This window comes from Platalea leucorodia, assembly GCF_965183815.1.
Source record: "Platalea leucorodia genome assembly, chromosome: 4".
NCBI lineage: Eukaryota > Metazoa > Chordata > Aves > Pelecaniformes > Threskiornithidae > Platalea > Platalea leucorodia.
The window spans coordinates 108,975,913-108,995,215 of record NC_138826.1 but is presented as its reverse complement, the minus strand read 5'-3'; the positions used below and the strand labels follow the sequence as shown (position 1 = coordinate 108,995,215).

The window sequence follows — 19,303 nt, the reverse complement described above, 5'->3', positions numbered from 1 at the left end:
CCCAACCAGCCTCCACTGTGCTGCTTCTGAGAGGGGACAGGACTCCTGCTTGCAAACACAGTGGCCATAGCATATGAGCACGTGTATTGCCTGCCCTAGGAAAGAGGCAGCATTTCCCCCTTTTTCACCTTATGACCAATCCCTCTAGTCTGATTTCACAGAATAATTTGGAAAATTTAGAATTATATTTTCTGATGGTGAAGGAGACAGGGAGACTATTGGCCCTTAAAATACCTTCTGTGGCTGTTCATAGATTTGCTGGATGTGTTCCAATAAATAAAATATTGCCTGTGAGGTGAAGAAAGGCTATTCCTTCTAATCAGTGACTATTTCTGTTATAGAGCTCTTTCCGAACTGTAGTGTATTTATTAAGTAAAACATCTGAAGAATTTTTATCTAGTAGAATCTGATGGATCTTTGAAAATCAGTTCCTCTGTGCATTACGTACACTAGGTAAAAACATCCTTGCATTAGCTGAGTTTTGGAGATGAATTGCATTATTTGTCTCTTTAAAGTATCTGTCTCCTGATATTACATGCAATATTATAAAAATAAATTAAAAATAAAAACCTTATATAAAGATAAGGCAGTCATTTGCCATTTTTTTATTTTTTACCTAATACTGAGGTATAAACAGAGAAAATTTTGCTAAGTTTTCAGAACAGTAATTGCCCAAATTAAATACAAAAAGGAGGATGTGTGTTACATATCATGTAAGTTTTGTGTAAGGAACATTAGTATTTTATATATATATGAAAAGCTACATTAAAAAATTCACATGGTTTCATCTGTCAGTCAGAAACAATGATGTTCTGCATAGTCATGATGTCGGACTGCTGTCTGACAACATGTGTGATTGACTGTGCAGTTGAGATATAACACATCCACCTGTAACAGGGTTTCCCATGGACAGCATACCGGTTCAGTGCATGTTATATAAACTAACATCTTTGCTATATTTAAACACATTTGTTCCTCCATTGGTCAAACACTGGCTAATGAAAGCAGAAGTCATGAGAAAAGGCCAGTTTCCAAGCTATCTAAAGGTCAACATTACCGTTCACTATGGCAAGTTTCCTAGGGCACTGACAAAATAATATTTATGAACACAAGTTTCAAAAGGATCACAAGTGGCTGTACTAATTGTATTCTCACTGTGAAAGGTGATACCCTATGATTGTCTTCCTTTCTCTTTATTTTCACCTGTTTCGCTGATTTTATTAATTTTTTTCTTAATTTCCATTCACGTAGCATTAATTTGTGTTAAAATCCCCAGCATAACCATAGCCGATTTTTATTATTTGATCAAAACAAAAAGTCACAGGCTTACCCCAAAGAGCATACAGTTTACTGTAACACAGCATCTAGCCACGTAGAATAGGGGGAAATCACAGAGGGTATGGGATAAGTACAGCCTCATTGCTGAGTTTCCTTTTCTAATACTTTTAATTGTTCTCATAGCGGCAGCTGTTCGTCTCCTTCTGTGCTAGTCATTGAGCTCATTTCAACTCAATTTGCCTGCATGTTCTGTTCTTACATACGTGACAGAAGGAGGGCAAAGTTTCCCATTGCTGTAGTTGTTGACAAAGGAAGCCCATTGTACTTGAGAACAACTGAATTATTCTCTGTTTCAGTGCACAATAAAATGTCACCACCATGTCACAGCAGCAGCGTACGTGCTGACACTGGGCTTGGAAAGTACCAAAGGCAATGAGGGCCAGAGCAGAAACACTCAGCTAAATGCTTGTCTTTTGAATGCACATGGAGAACATATTAACTAAAATTCTCAGAAATAGCTTTAAAAAGATCAAAGAAGAACTTATTTCAGTTCTTGTGCGCACAGAGTCTCATGTTCTGATTCTCACTGCTTTGTCCATGCAAAAGCAGTTGTCAAGTGGAGTGGTCTTTGGGTTTTTTTGTTGCTGTTGTTGTTTGTTTTGTTTTTTTCTTTTTTTTCCTTACTGACCATGTGCAGAGTTTGTTAAACATACCTAGGATGGGTACATGAGCGCTCCACAGCTAGAGTCCCAGGCAGGACCTTGATCCTTGGCCATCATTTTAGCCTGTGTTTCATGAGTACAGAATCAGATACTGTGCAGTCAGATGTGAAGCTGCAGATAGGATGAAGGGCACAGGAATCCAGATCCATAGCTCGCTACACTCTGAGGCTCAGTCTGTTTTCAGACACTTGTTGTAAGGTTGATTTATAACCTTCCTGCCACCCTTCCTTCACTCCCTTTCTACTACCAGCCTCATAATCTTCTATTCCCAGCTTCTTTTCATGGCACTAATCACTCACTACCGTATAACCTAGAGCATATTTTATTCCTACTGTGGCTTCTTCCTTTAAATTCCTGTTTTGCGTTCTACTCAGTGTTTACTCTGATATGTGCACATGCTTCATAGCTAGGAGTTCTTGGGGTCCTTCACCCTCTTCCACAGCTGCCCAGCCATCCCTGCATAATATAGGGATGGTCATGAGTATCTGCCCAGTTCATGTTCTTCTTTTAACTACAGTAAATCTGATCTTCCACTGCAGTACTCTGCTCATATCAGGAGGATTGAAATTGGTGTACTTACTTAAGAGAAGAAAACCCAAACAGTTGTGGTCTTTAGCCTTCACTTACCCATATTGTCCTACTGACTCCACTGAACAAATTGCGCAAGTTTTGACCTTACCCGTCTCCTTCAGTAGCTACTACATATAGCTGGGCTTTGTCCTCTTTTTCCTTCCTTTCTTGCCTTATTCTTTATTTTCTATTTTCTATTATCTGTTTTCGTGTTACTTTCCATTATATCCCTCTCTTGTCTCAATCCTTTACTGCTGTCTTCAGATGCTCTTCTTTGGGTCTGAAATTGCTGTCCCTCTGCAGTTAAATTTGCTGTTCTCAGTGTGCTGGCAGCAAAGCAAAATGTGATGAAAACCTGATCTCTGAAGGGTTCTTTGCTGGCATATCACAGATCAGATTTTTAGTAATTTTTACTTTGCTTCCAGCACACTAATTGAATACAGCAGAGCGGAACAGCAGGGGACAGAAACAGAAGACACTGAGTCCTGACAAAAGCTTTCTCTAGGGGTAGGTGTTCAATTAGCATCTCTTATTAGACAGCAAACGCTAACTACCCACAGACAATGAAGCACTAGATCATTCACAGATTGAAAACCAGTGAATATGTACATCTGTGGATATTCAGGCAAGTGCTGAAATCCTGGGCAAAGTTGTGGGCCAGGCTGCCTTTTTAAAGCATTGGCATTTTAATATATAGTCAGAAACCACCAACTTAGAAGAGGCTAGGAGCACATGTATTGTACCTAAATAAAATTCAACGTGTAGATTTTATCTGTATTTATTATTTATTATGACTCTCAGGGTGCTTGTTGTGACCCTGTGAGATTTGGTAAATGAAACTGGATTTTTTTTTTCTATTTCTGTTATATTGCTTTATAAGCAGTTGAAAAATATGTGTTATATTTGCTGTATTACATTTCTGTGTGAGCAATTGTAGTAATTGCCAGAGAAAGGCTAAGTGGTTGACAACAAATGTGGAGATATATTACAATCTCAAATGAGGGCAATTATAAATAGAAGAAAACTGGCCCTTGAAAACTAAAACGGAAACAAACATAAGTTGACCGTGAAGCTGATTTGTAGGACACTTTCCATTTCCAGATAATGCTTCTGTCATACAAATATTTGAACATCATTTCTTCACATCTGGCTGTAGACAAATCTAAGATACCTATCACTTGGTAACATAGTATTAAGGTTTTCAAAGAACTGAAAAGAGAGAGGCCAGGTAAATACATGCTTGTTTCTACACTACAAAAAGGCCGGATATCTTTTGTTCCTTTGCATTTACTTTCACATACTTATTTTCATTGTTTGTTTATTTACTTATTGTCTGGGGCATCATAATGAGGAAATTCTGCTATTTGGAGACACAAACAGGAAAGAAGATAAGAGCTGTTGAATTTCATGAGAGTGCTCCTAGAATCTGGATTCTACTTCAGCTTCTGTTTGCTTAATTGTTTGAGGGTTTTTTTGTTTGGGTTTTTTATCCTCTGCCTTGTGTTCGTGGGATTTATTATGCATTAATAATTATTTCTGATTTGTGTAATACCTTTGGACTTTCTCCCTCCTAAGCTGTCAGTATATATTTATTTTACAGAGTCTTATGAAGATTCAGCAAAAGGTACCTTTTTAAAATTAAACAGATGCCTGGATGCCTTGCTAAATCCAGTAGTTTTAAAGTTAAACCTATGCTGCTGTGGTTTAGTAAGTAAGTTCCTATATTCACACAGCTTAATCCAGCAACCTCTTATGCCACAGCTGAATGCCTAGGGACCATTCATGTAACTGGCAGGAGTGCCTCTTAGGCAGTCCTAGCTCAGAATGATATGGATGTCTGCACAATTTGGAGATCATATCTCCTGTATGTTATCCTGCTCCTCCCCAATATATGTTGTGCACAGTGCAATCTGCACTGTTTACCAAGATTTTCATCCTTTTTCGGGGAACAGGTCAATATTGAAGGTCTCTTCTCAACCCTGGGGTTGCAATAAGATTTCTCCCTTACTGGAACTATGATTGGGGTGAGCTGCAGGAAAAGCCTCTGCCCTGTCAGTCAGTCTTTTACCCTTCATCTAGTTACCTGGTCTCCATTTGTGGCCTCTCTGCAGCCCGCAGGAGATCACTGTTTTCCATATATTTCTCAACTTCAGCTCAAGTATCCCTCCCAATCTTGACAGCAAGAGCTAAATGATAAAACGGGTGCCTAAGCACTGCTATATTGCTGTTCTTAGAACTAAATAGTCTTTGGTCTAGATGCCCTATAAATAATTGAGACGAGCTAACTCTTTGTGAATTAGCACTGCTTCCAATTTTTTAAGTGGAGCAGAATGACTGCTGTAAAAGGTATCCAAGGTTTGTGATGTTTCCTTGTTGTACAGTAAAATAGATTAACGTTTGGGGCTTATACACTATTACAGTCAAATTGCTGCTCTAAAGACAGTTCATGATTGCAATGTCATATTAAAGTACTGTGTTTCTGCTGGTCGCTTTCCTGCTGCTGCAATTTAACTAATATATGTTTTTAAAAGCCTATTACGTTGCATATTTGTTGTTGTTGTTTAATTTCTTATATATATGTATTAAAGCACACTCTTTTTCTGAAGGAAAATGGGACATAAAAAGGTCTCTAGGCTAGCAACCACTGAAAATTCAGAGGTTTTATTTCCAGCTCTACAACAAATTTCTTGTGTGACCTTGGTCAAGTTGATTAACCTCTGTGCAAAATAGGGACAATGAACAGCATTTATTAGTCATAGGTAAAACTAGCTAAGTTCTAAGTAAGTTCTAAGTTCTGAGTAAGTTCTGCAAAGTGTTTTGGGATCTTTGATAGGTAGATAGTGTGTATGTACTGAATCAGGCAGAGGAGACAAATGGCTACAGCTGAAAAAAATGGAAGAAGAAAAAAGGAAAAATAGGGTAAAGAGAACAGGGGGGTTGGGAGAGGAGTGTGATGATGGAACCAGTTGGGATCAGTAGGAGGTGATTAATAATAAAAGATGCGGGTCCTGTTCAGAGTTAATAGGGTAAGAGAGGAACACTAGGATAAATGTGTTTGTCTAGCTACATCTAAACTGATGAATTCAAAGGCATTTCTGAACTTTGGGAATCAGCTCTGCTGATCAGCTTTCTTCAAAGTTCAAGGAAAAGAACAGTGAAATAATGTATGAAAATAAATAAGGAAATATTTTATTCAATACATACTTTACATCTTTCATTAAGTGCTACAAGTTATCACTGAAAAAAATAACATGAAGGAGAACATCATTTTATAAAAAGTATAGGTGAGCTAAGCTTTCATTTAAGAAGCATGTTTCAAAATGGTATATTCTGCTTCAGCTTAGAAGAAATTTTCCCTGATCCCCACTACACAGAATCTTCATTCGCTACTTCGGGCATCTGGAATTGACTGATAAACATCAACTAAGCCATCTATTTTTCAACTTTATTTAGGTTCTTGTACCGTGGTTTTCATTATGATTTGTAAATATTCATTTCACACAACACCTTTTACGTATAGGAGCACGATGCATTCTGAAATCATAAGTCTCAGTGTCCAAATGCTGTTTTAATCAATATTCTTATTTGATGAAAAAAAAAAAAACCCAAACCCCAACATTTTTACTTTTATTTCCAAGTTCATTCTCCAACATTTAAATAAAAAAAAAGAGAGAAAAGAAACTAACAATCTGACTGTTTTAATCTAACATATTTTATATAGTTGTAAGTTTTTTCATTTACTGCTGCTGAACAAGGTTTGTCTCACTTTTTTGTTATTACAAAAAATTAATGATTTTTAATTATGTGATTGACTAGAGATGCAGCAATTGATAACTGCCTGAATGTAGAGTGAATGTGTGAAAAGAAAGTATAGAAAATAAAGCTGGTTTTCTATAGGAAAAAATATATGTAATATTAAACCAGGTGAGAAGATTAGTGACAAAACATATCTAGTTGCAGTATTTAGCAGAAAATAATCTGTGGTGTTCTGAAACACTACTCAGTTGAACAGTCTTAAATTGGACTATACTGATCATGAATAGAGACTTCTGTTTATTTATTTTTACTAATAACTGGAAATCCATTGCGAATTCCTCTCTCTTACAAAACAGTTAAAAACACTTTGGTGGGTAGCTTGGCGTCGTGTTCATATAACCTCTGCTTGCCTGCAACACCTCAGAACCGTTCGTATGAAAATCCCTTGGATAGACTCCATTTGTTCTCCAGTTCAAATGGTAGTACCCGGGAAAGCAATTCTACCACGTGCTGAGCACCGTCAGTTCCTATTAACTTCAGTTTTAAGTGAAGGGGCACAGCCCTTCTGAGGACATGCAAAGTAGTGTCAGCCCAGATTCTTAAGATGAAATTCAGTTCTTTGCAGAAGGTCTGCACAAAGCCTATGTACCATTTAAGTGCCACTTAATTCTTTATAATGGATCTTGGAGTGGATTTGAAGAATCTGATTAGCTTTTTGCTGCCTTGACTGCAGAGGGCTGAATTTCACCCCTGGTGAATATACACAGTAAAAAGGCAACTATACTGCCTCAGGAAATACATTGTATTCCTTTGCTTTGACTAGTGTAACTCAGTTTCAATTACTGATAGAAATTCTTGGTATTATGCTGATAAAATTGTTGTCTACTTTGCTCCTTATATTATATATGTAGCTTCACTGTGATACTCTGCTATAGTGGGCAAACTGAAAAATGAAAATGCAAAAATAGACGTAATCCCGCAGGCAGGAATATGCCCTCCCTTTTGCAACTGTGGCTGCATGTGTTTAACAGAACAATGTGTCTGTATAGACTTCAATTTATACCTAAGCGTGAGGGTGCCCGCCTGGCCTGCTTTTGGCAAGTGGCCCAGAAAACAAGGCCCGTTAAGACGGGAATGTGAGAGCCCGTGTGTTCGTGAGGCTCTCGTAACAAAGCGAGTGTCAGGTTGAAAAGCTGGATAAAACAACTGCGAAGATCTGTAACGGGGCAGGGACCCCGGGGGGGGGGAAGCGGGGTGGGCAGGGGGTGGGCGCTGCCTCCCCCGGGGCGCTGCCCCCCGGGGCGGGACGGGGCGGGCGCCGCGGCGGGGAGCCGCAGCGGTGCGAGGCGGCACCGCCGGGGCTGCCTCAGCGCGGGGGGCGGCTCCGGGGCGGCGGGGGCGGCCCTGGGGGCGGAGCGGCCGCGTCTGCCCCGGGGCTGCGAGGGGGCGGCCGCGGGCCGGGGAGGGGGTGGGGAGGGCGCGGTGCCTGTGGGGGTTAGAAGCGTTTGGGATTAGTTCCGAGGGGGCGTTTAGCAATTTCCAGGTGTTTATGAACATTTCGTGCGTAGTACTATGGTTTACTTTTTCGTATCACTGGTATTGATCCTACACTGCTGCTGGTTATGTGTCATTAATAAATTAATAAACCGTTTTGATACTGATTTGCTTTAAACTATGTAAGCTGAGTAGTTTTTCCCGACAAAAAGAAGTTGTTCCGATTCTCAAGGCCTAAATGCATGAGCTAGTCTATACACTTAACACAGAAATGTTTTAGACTTTATGTTCTGTAAAATACTCTTAGTGTGTTCTAAATTTGTGTGGATATAGCCAATACCCAGAGCAAGGACTCCATATATTTGTGATATTACCAATAACTGCATTCTGAGGTAGCAACCAAGCAAACACTAAGAGTAATACACAGAGGAGAGAAGTATTTTTTAAAAGGTTAGTTCAAATTATGTTTCCAGTAAATCCTCCCACCTGAGATAGCGGAGGCAATCTAGTACATATTTTTGAGTTTAACTGACTCTTCAGTCTTTCTGTCATCTTTCATATTGTTGAAACATTGATGGAAATAGCCGTTTCGATATATGAATTGCAAATATGTGCATGCAAGTGGGTGAGGTTTGGTGTTAACATTTTACTAAGCTTTTTCTGTAAAACCTGCAGCTGGATGCATGCCTTCACTCAGGAAGGATGAGGCTATTATCTGCTACGTTGGAGATGTTAGCCTTGAAAACTGATGTGATCCAGTTCTCAGTAGAGGGTACCTATGGACCCCAAGCACAATCCAGATTTCTGCATATTATGTGCTATAAAAACTTAGTGGATTTGCTTCAAAAAATTGTAGTTATGAAAATTGTTTGGGAATCATTCCTCCAGCAATATATATATTGCCTAATGAACAGTGCAAATTTCTATATAGATGTTTGGGAGCTAAAGTGTTTTCTTTAATGAAAATCTAAATATGAATTTCAGACTGAGCTTCCACTGAAAGAAATCAGTGTTCGTTATATTGCTAGAGCTTACCAACAATTGTACCGGGACTGAGGACACAAGTTGTTTCACATCAAAATATTGGAAAGGATTTTATTAAAAGACTTTAAATTACACTTCTATTTCTTGCCATGATCCAGTGGCACTGGGAATTGTATTCTTAAGTAGCTCCAGACAGAGGAAGTCGGGGCGTAGGGAGGCTGAATCACACGTTCAAGTGAGCATAAAGAGCTGCAACTGCCACTGGGTATAAATGCCCACTTCTAAGCTCCTTGGACACAAAATTAATTTGGGGCATCATAAGCTTCTTGTACGCTTATCTTGCTAAGTATTTCTCCTGTAGTTCTCTTTTTGTTGGGCTCATGACTGTTGAAGATATATTGCGTGTAATGGTGTCACGCATCAACATAGAGGAAGATGTGATTGTGTCCCTGTACGTGGAACTCATTCTGCCCTTGAATCCTAGGACACTTACGTACAAATTGAGTTGGTGAAGCTTTCTTATGTCTCGCCCAGGATGGTTGAGGTGATCTCTGAAGGAGCTGAGGCCCATTTCCTGTGGACTGCGAGCCTTACAGTCTGAGCAAAAGACAGATTGTTTGGGGGGCCTTACCTTGTTCATGAGTATATGGCACCATGCAACTGAGTGCATCTCTGTATATGTATTTTATAAAAACTATCCCAAACTAACACTCCACCAATTTTGCCTATGGGGGAGAGTGAAAGAATAACGTAATATTAGATATTAATCATATTGCTTAATATTCCATAAGAAGGAACCCAGATACTACAGAAGTGAACTCAAAAGAAGTAATATTATAATCCAGAAAGAAGTCTATGGGAATTAAAGCCCATTTTTTCCCTACCTTGAAGAAAAATTTCTCCCTGCAGCTCCTCTGCATCTACTTTAATGCAGTCAGAGCTCTGTTGTTCCAAGACTACTTGCTCTGTGTGACCTTGAGGAAATTTTGCAGAACCAGCTTACCAGAGACGCAAGCAGTAAGAGGAGCCACAAAGCACACAACACACCACCTTTCAGGCAGTTAGGGACCTTCCTGACTAGACTTCTTTTCCCTTGTAGTAATAGGGTAAGATGGTGTTTGTTCCAGTCTTTTCCCTTAATGTCTTCTTCCCCATGATTTACCAACCTTTACTTCATTCAACACCTGTCCTTCTTATGTTCCTAGTTCCTGCCCCTAGCTATGCCCCTACTATTGCAAGTATCACAGAGTTTCACAATTGCTGTCATTATGTTGACCCCTCTCCCTATTTATTATAGCTTTTCTCTCTCCACTGTGTGTCTCATATCTATTTACACTGTAAACACTTCAGGATAAGGAGCGTCTGCTCAGGTTTATACAGAATCTAACACAATGGATCCCAGTCATAGGTCACTTTTAGGCTACCTTAATAATGAGTTAGGATAGTAAGTCTTCAGTTGTTAGTCCCCCCAACAATGTTTCCTTGACTGTTAGAAGCATGGAATTAGAAAATGAGCAAATGTTCTTTTGATTTACAACAGGGCTGTCTTTTGGTTTATTGTTGGTTTTTAAGTTCTATTTTTATTATGAAATTTGTTGGCACAGCAGGTGTTGTAAATAATTTTGTAAATTGCCTAGGGCTGTCTACATCATAACCTATGGCTGTATTATCAGATGATGAAAATAGACAACTCAAATGAGAAAGTATTTAGAGATAAGTGAAATGTAAATTCTCCTGCCAATTGTTTTTGGTTGTTTTTTTTTTTTTCTTTTCTGTTCCATAGCACGAATTATCAAAACAAAACAGTGGTGTGAAATGCTTCCATGTTTAGAAGGAGAAGGCTGTGATTTGCTAATCAATAAATCAGGCTGGACCTGTACACAACCAGGAGGACGGATAAAGACAACCACGGTAGGTCACTGCTCTGTTTTATATTTCTTCAGTTTCTCATTCACTTTAGTTTATTGAAAAACATAGAGTGAGATTTCCAATTGTTTTTCAGCACAGATATGTAAAGTCTCTTGCCTTATAATTAAGCTATGTGCCCAAGTGTGCTTGCTGAAATACACAGCAATGTTATCACAAAGACAGGAAAAATGTGTAATTCCCACAGTTACTAAGAGTGGAAATTATATCAAGGTTTTCTTAAAAGGCACCAGTGGTTTAACTAACATTTGTATTCAGCCTGAAGACAGGATCTTATTGCTTCACTGTACAAGAATTTTCTTATGCTGAGGAAGTGTAGGGTATAAAACTGAACACATGGTCTAGCAGGGTGAAAAGAAAGCTTTCATTGGGAATTGGGGAGAAAATATTTTTGCTATTCCCACTGTACTGGAGAAGCAAGTTGCACAACTAGATCTTTAGTTTTCAGTGAGACAATCAGTGAGACCTATAGAAAGCATAGTAAAAGATCCCTTTTTTCATCTTCCTTTTGGTCCTGGTTTGTTGATAAAACCCTCAGCTCTCTGATTTGGTGTGTTGGGGCATGTGCTTGTAGTGAAGCTGAGAGTATATACGACAGTAATAGTTTCTAGGGCCTGTAATATATCAAACAGATTTATAGAAAATGTTCTCAAATGCCAATAATTCTTTGACTTCAAAAATGGAAAAAATCTGGAGAGGTATAGTAGAGCAATATTCTGATAGCTTGCTAGACCTCTTGAAATGATTTCCCCCTGCCTCAATGTTTTTTTAGATTTACATGAGTGTAATTTAAATAAGTGCAATTTCAAGAATATTTAGTCTTAAAAGTACTTATCAGTGAGGACTAAATTAAGGCCCATCATCCCCTGTACAATTTCTCTTTCTGAGCAGGAGACAGACAGCAGTACAAAACCTTTTATTGTTTTAGAATGACTGTATTTTGGAAAATTAGCATGTTTTTCACTTTATAAAAAAGAATGAAGATTTGATAGTACTTTATGAGTTACCTACAAAACAAACTTTATGAATGGTGATCATTGTTTTGATGCTCCTGTATTTACCAGACATAATATTCATTATGGATGGGGCTATAAAACTTAATGCAGTCTCTGAGGTCTTACTTAAATATTGTTTACCTTTAGATCTTTTGCATTCAAGTTACGTAAGAGTGACATAAAAAAACAAAGGAAGGAAATAATTTTTTGAAACATTAATGCCAACTTCCAAGGGCAAGGAGGCCTAATATGGTAACTTTGTCGTACTTGAAATATTATCTTAAATCTTGTTAGTTCAGGGGTATTTTCTGTAGCCAAGGTAAACAGAAAACCTGCGTACTGTGACACATTGCCAGCTGTCATTATAGTTCTTTATTTGATGTTTTATGCTAATGGCATGACTGAGTAATGCAAAGTAAGCAGAGGATCTATCCTTCAGTATGTATCTTTAACGAAGTGATTCAGATATCCTTTCAGATTAAACACCAGAAGCCCGATTCTGAACTCTTACTTGTCTGTATAGCTCTTTAATGCTATTGACATGAATGGAATGACTCATATTTTGATTAACGTAAATGAAATCATAATCATGCCCCATCAGTAAAATTAAGGCCATAGAAAGTGTAATATTATAAAACAGACTCTCCCCCACGCAGAGACATCATTGTCATTGGTGAGGAGAGATTCTGCCAGAGAGCCAACTGTAGAACAGCTCTGAGCATAAACCCTCATCTAACATCAAGCAGTCTTCAGCAGTTGGTATCACACATGCAGACACACAACAAACACACAGTAATTTTCAGTCAAGCCAGACTAGCAACTCAGAATACTTAAAGAAGCTCTGAATCCAGAAGAGGAAGGGGGAAAAAAGAAAAGAAAGGAAAAAAAAAAAAGAAAAAAGCCCAAGAAACCCCAATCTATAATACAGTATTGCTAAAACATTAAGAATAAAAAAATATATTCATTTGTTCTTTAGCCACTTGGTTGAAGGGTAAGGGAAGCTTTGGACAATGGTAATAGGCTTGGAAACTATGTCTTAGGATGACTCTATGAAGTGCATGACTGTGATTAAAAGAAAAGAAATTTTCTAACAGAAACACCAAGAGACATTATTTACTGTAGCAGTACTCAACAGCTGCTGATGCAGTCAATTAATTTCTATTTCTGCTCCTAATCAACACACCTGAGTTGACAGGCCCATCATGGCATCCAAGTGTAACGGGAAGGATTTCTGACTAGGAAGGGCAAGAAAAATGGCCACCAAGTAGTATGGGGAAATAAATGTTCAAATATATTGAATTAATTATTACACACCAAATGTCTGTTATTAAGTAGAAATAATTATTGACCACATCTCCAATGCAGCCAGATTAGGTCCTTAATTTGTTAGCACACGTTTATTAATGTAGTATTTGCAGACCTTTTCTGCTAATATTAGTTTGTATCTTGAAGATACTTGACAGTAGGTCTTGCACTATCATGGTGGTAGATCATATAGCAGCGATATTACTGTTTGGTAAATGCTGAGACAATAATTTGCTACCCATACTAAAGCCAGAACAGTATTGAACTCTGATGGACTGAGACCAGCTGTTGTGATAATACCAGCTTTCGCGTTGATTCCAAGAGGTTGTGTAGAGGTGTAACTTTTTAAGTACTGGGTTTAGAAGTAGCATGTGGAAAGGTAGAACTAGTGGAGATCTTATGTAGGACATGAGTTCCTTCTTATGTGAGAATATATTTTAGGACTCACAGTTAAATATGTTCCTACCAGAAAAAGGAAGAAATAGGATTAGTTTTCTGTAGATGAGTTTAACATTTAGTATTTTTTTCTATGAAAATACCAAGCAAACAGCAAATGAAAATACCCATTGATCCAAAGCTAAAGTGCAATTTCTGTAAATTGTTTGGAAAGCGCTGCTGCTACTTTATGCTTTGTATCAAAATTGTTTAGACTTTCTATGCAGAGCCAGATTTTTTCACTGCCTGGCACTTTTTGTGATCACCTCTGGAAATAATGCAACCAAATCAGAATTCTCTCCTCACATGGGTAGCAGTGTTTTATATCCGTTTTGTGCTCACTTTGCACAGCTATAAATGGCTACACAAGGTGCAAGGCAAAGGAAAATCAGACTCAAAGTATACTCTAAATGGATCTGGATGTCACTTCTGCCCTGTCATCCTTTCTACAAGGTGTGAATGAACCAAAGATTTTTCATCTGCTAAGAGGCTTTTAGAATTGAGGATTGACCGGGCTAACTGCCAATCTATGTATTAAGCAGCTGACTGTCAATACAAGGAAGCAATATGACAACATGTAAAAGAAGATAGCAAGAGAATACTACAGAATTGTTAGCACTTCCAACATACTAAGTACTTTCATATAACAAATGTCCTTACAGTCACTTTAAAACCACCTGCCTTAAAAATTTCTTCTCCTTTTGCTATTCTCATTACTCTTTCAATTCTTTAAAAAAAAATGAAGCTATATGATTTTTTAAAATAGTGTGTAGTTTCAATAGTGCCAGAAGGTATGCCTTTTTTTTTTTAAGATATTGCTGAAGGGCCTGATCATTTTATATTTCAAATATAAAACTTGCCAGTGTATAGATGATAAGATACACAAAGTATTGGATTTACAGGGGAAATTAATTTTAGCACCAAAGTGTATATATGTTGTCAATGATCCATCACTACCTAATTGTTACTTAATTAATTCCTTCTTCTACATGATGTGATTTCAATGCATGGAGCTTAACAGAACATTCATGCGCCAGTTGCTCGGTAGCTAACCTTTTAAAACCTTTGCGATTTTACTGCTAAATTAGCTGAAGTGGGAAATTAAAGAGTATGAAGAAGCTAAGAGAGAGCTCACAGTGGATAAAAGGTGTAATTACTCTGACATGGAGCTCAGTGCTTAGCTAGTAAAATTTACTAAGGATCTAGCTTCACCAAGGGACGTGACTTTCTTAATAGAGTTTACTTACACACAGGCAACTTAGCATTCCTCACCATTAATATAAATGACATGCTGGCTGGGTTGGAAAGGCAATTTGTTCCTTACCCTGAAAAATACAATAGCTGTTTGTACTGGCTGCAATTTAAATCAAGATTTTTCTTCAGAGCTTTATCATACACATATGTATGATATGTATGTACACAGAGCTGTATCATACACATATGTATGACAAAGGTAACTCAGATAAAATGTACTGGTTTGCTTTTCATCACTGACTTACAAGCAATGTGTTCTCATTCATACTATTACATTCAAAGTAAAAATAAATATATATATATGTTACATATTTGTAACATACATGAGAATTTACTTTTTTTTAGACTGAAGACCAGCTGGAAATGTCCTGAGGCCATGGTCTAGTGGTCTGAGCTTGGGACTGGGAGCCAGAAACTCCTGAGCTCTAATCCCGGCTCTGACAGTGACTCCCTCTGTGGCCTTGGGTAAGTCACTGAAACTCTCTGCCTCAGTTTCCCCAGCAGTAAAAATAAGATTAACAATCCTTAGCTACCCACCTTAGTGAATTTGGGAGTCCTGAGTTAATATTTTAAAAGGTTTAGAAATTCAGAATAACTTAAAAATAAAAATACTGTTATTTATAAATGTCTTTATTGGTGATATTCATGTTGTTGTTAGATATTCACATAACCCTGGCATTCTTGTACTTAGCCTCACCTACATTCCAGCTCTGAGTGTTTCCAAATGTGCATTTCACATCTCCACAGGTCAGCTGATTTTATTTGATGAAGCTGTTTTTGGAAGTTTTTTAAATCCTGCTAGTTCTAGTTCTGTGTCATTCCAGGACACAATACCCACCAAAATAAGCTTTTAGGCAGCACCGAAGTAGAGCGGTGGAATGAGGCAGGCATGCATGCCATGCCAAATTAAGTTTCCCTCTTCCCCTTTGTCAGAAGTGGTCAACTTATGAAACAGATACGTTAAATCTACTTGTCAGCAGTTTGTCTACCAAGTTCCCTCATTGTCCTAACTGTAACAGGAACACTACATACAGACCAAGATTACAGAGGGTATTTTGCAGGAGGCTGATGTATCCCCTCATCCCAGTCCAAGGAATAGCTTTTAGAAACAAGCAGGAAGTTATGATCCTGAATTTTCCATTACTCACAGTCAAGACTTGGGGAATCAGAATCTTTGGCTATATTTAAGCTATGGGACCAGGAGTACATCCTTGCTTCAAAGTCCATATACATGCACAGTTGTGAGTGCCAATGTCTTCTCTGTCTTCTCTTTTTCTACGTGGCCCTCTTCCTGATGGCATGCTTGCCACTGCCTCGTGAGAGATCTTAGCAGCAGCAGAAAGGTCTCTCATGAATAACCTTATGTGGTGAAACAGATCATTAACTCAGGCTGATTCTCTTGCAGATCATCCTCAGCCATGCTGACTCTGAATTTCTTGTTGGATTTCTAGAAATCTGGTTTCAGAAAATCACTATCCTTATTGTCACTAAGAACCATCTGTATTCTTAACTCCTGCTGTCAGCCAGTTAGAGCTTCATGAGCTCTGAGACCCTTGCTTCATCAAGCATTGTGCATCACAAAGTCCTCTAAAACTAGCTCAGGTCTCAGTAGGGTGGTCCTGAAATTGATATTTGAATAAAGTTTTCTGAGACCACTACCACAGAATTGGAAGCTAGCCTAAATATCTTTTATATGTCAAAACGTTTAGATGTTCTACCTTTGATATTTATATACCAAGTTGAGAAAGGGTAGAACATGCACACACTCTGCAGAATATCTTCTGCAGATATTGTTAGGATCAAAAAGTCATAATATTTGGATATGTGACTACATATGAACTACCAGAACTAGGTTGCTCATAATTAACATCTCATTCTAATGTAACTGCATATCTACAGGATCAGCTCTAGTCATGGTCCAGTGCTTTAACTGAGCTTTCTAATATTTTTTTTTTATTAATTTGATATTCTTCCCAGTAGTACTAGCATTAATTATGAGAGAAAATACCACTTCTTGACATGTCATAGCCATGTGCTTCAGTGTATACCTTATAGATTTGTATGCCAAGACCTAGATTCAACCTGTTGTTTATTTCCATGGCTTTCAAGAGATTTTTATGCTCCAAACAGAGTTTCCATTTCTCTAATTGTTTGCAAAAGGTGTCATAATATACAAATGGGTCATCATTGTAGTACTGGAACTAGATTCCTTTCTGTTAATTTCCAAGCAAGTTAGCATGTGAGTTGAATGTCTCAAGTCTCAAAGAGGTTAAAAGTCATGTTTCTAATTCTTGTGTTAGAAAAGAATAGGAGCTCAAGACAAGCTTAGAAGTAGAGTGGTGGGATGGTCTTTGTGGCCCCATGTCTTAAGTCTTTCATGCACTGAGGAAGCTAAATAGAAATAAAATCCTCATGAAGCTGAGGTAACTAAATGGAGTGGGGCCATGCTATTGCTTTGTAATATGCAAGTTCTCTTGCATATTAGTACTGCTTCAACTCGTACGGTCTTTTCAAAGCTGTGCACTCCTTTGTGGTACCAGTGTACTGAAACCCATCCATTCTATTCTGCATCATCCTTATCAAAATACACTTCTTTGTGGCAAACAACTGATCTTCAAGTCCTAAATCTAAAGTGCTAGCAAAGGTTTTGCAGTTTTTGTAGACTTCATGTTGAAAGGAGCTGACAGAAACTTGAAGAACCACCTTAAAGAGATTGGGTGCCTTGCTCTGTCCTGAATGCTGAATACTGGTTCTACTGATGTTCAGTGTCGTAGAGAATAACTTGGAGTAAAATGTCGAATTTGAAATTTGTTAACATCTCAAATAATTCCATGGAAGAAAATAGGGAAGCATAGATTTTGTTCTTCTCTTTCAGAACACATATTTTCAGATTTTAATGGGGAATTATAATAGCCTCACGTGGTCTGTGTGGTCTATTTTAAAGATATTGCAATTCCTGTAAAAATAAATAAACTCAATTTTCAGATAGGCAAGATTTCTAGATATATCTTTTCTTTCAGGATTCCTTTTTCTTAACTCATATTCATATTGAGAGTTTGCTTCTAGCATTCAGTCCCATCTTACTGTGCTAACTTAGGGACAGGACAGATTTAGATTCAGTGATGTAAAACTGGTTTACTGATTAATGCTTAGGAATTATAACTTTTTTTTGTGATATGGGTTAATCTGTATCTAAAACCAATTAGTTCACTGTAAAATGAGCTACATTCTGATCCATTTGAGTCCTGAACTGTCACTTTGAGTAAGTAAAGAAAAGCATATTCTACCCCACGCAATAATAATGTTTCCAATCATCTATTTCATGGTTTTGGGGAGTGAATTTTGTTTTCAGTAGAAGAAACCCCCAAAACTGCATGGGTTGTTTTTATTTTTTTCTATACACTGAAACCAGAATTCTGAAGTATATATAAAACCACATCTGTAACTTGGGGAGTTCATTGACTACTATGTCATAGCATGAACCCACACAATAAATTGTGGACATCTAAAAGTGTTCAAGTGTATACAATACTTTAAAAGCTGCATTTTAAGGAATGCTGAAATTGTTAAATTCGTCCTGATAAAAAAAACCAAAAAAACTTTAATTTGAAATTCTTTCCAAATTCCATAATTTTGCAGTACATAAGTAAAAATTATATTTTTATATGAGGTAAGATTCTCATCAATCTCCTCAAAAACAAAAAAAGAACCCGAGTTTTAAAAGCAGAAGGCCCGGGGCATAGACAATTGAGATCTATAATGGATGATTCAGGCCTCTGCATGGGAAAGTAAGTTGCAGGCCCATCAAAGACTGGATGTGAAGAGGCTGATACTAGATATTGTTACTATTGTTTAGCACCTTAGTCACTATTAACTTTTAGATAGGCCTTTCCAAATACTGACATAGCATTGTAACTGGTCTAAGAAATTACCATGTTAGTAAACTGAGATTGACAGAAAGGGAACAAGAAGACTTAAACCACATTCATATTAGTAATGGTAATATTGGGTCTTTTTGTGTTTTGATGACTCTTAGCATAACAGATAAACATTCTAAATGGGATTTCGTTTCCTCAACTTATCATTTTAGTGCATTCAGAGACTTAAGGGTATTGAAGACATCTTGCATAGGGTGAGCATAGATGACATAGAACCTATAGACCAGTACCGTTGTGGGGTGGCAGCTGGAAGCCATACAGGAGATGGTAGTTCACTAGCTGCCTGTGTTAAGCAACTAAATCTCATTCCTCATCTGCTAAACCAGACAATTTGATACAGTGCTGCCCAGTCCTACTGTATGTGCTTCATAATGGATTGACATTGTCTGAAGGTTCTGATTTCTTGCATGAATATGAGAAAATCAATTTTCATTTAATAAGTGATTGCAAAGAGAGGCTATCTGAGGAAACAACCCTGAAGATTACTTGTGCAATTTCTTGATTCACTGTAAGTAGTACAACACACTGTTTGTAAGAAGTAATTCAATAGATGCTATATGCCATGTAGTTGAACTGAAGGGGACTACAGGATACATTGTACATGTGGAAGAAAAAATAGATTTGGGAATGGAAACGAGGAAGAAAG

The 19,303-nt window shown here is 37.8% G+C and overlaps 1 protein-coding gene across 1 annotated transcript in view; it reads left to right on the top strand.

Annotated features, from left to right (window-relative positions):
- The window catches only part of TAFA5 (TAFA chemokine like family member 5), a gene marked incomplete at both ends in the record, with an annotated part of 361,021 nt that extends 342,029 nt beyond the window's left edge, over positions 1-18,992 (top strand). The window contains 2 exons of the mRNA XM_082310220.1: positions 10,588-10,715; positions 18,810-18,992. Coding sequence (XP_082166346.1) covers positions 10,588-10,715; positions 18,810-18,992 — 311 coding nt within the window. The remainder of the gene's footprint in view (positions 1-10,587; positions 10,716-18,809) is intronic.
- Positions 18,993-19,303: the final 311 nt, after the last annotated feature.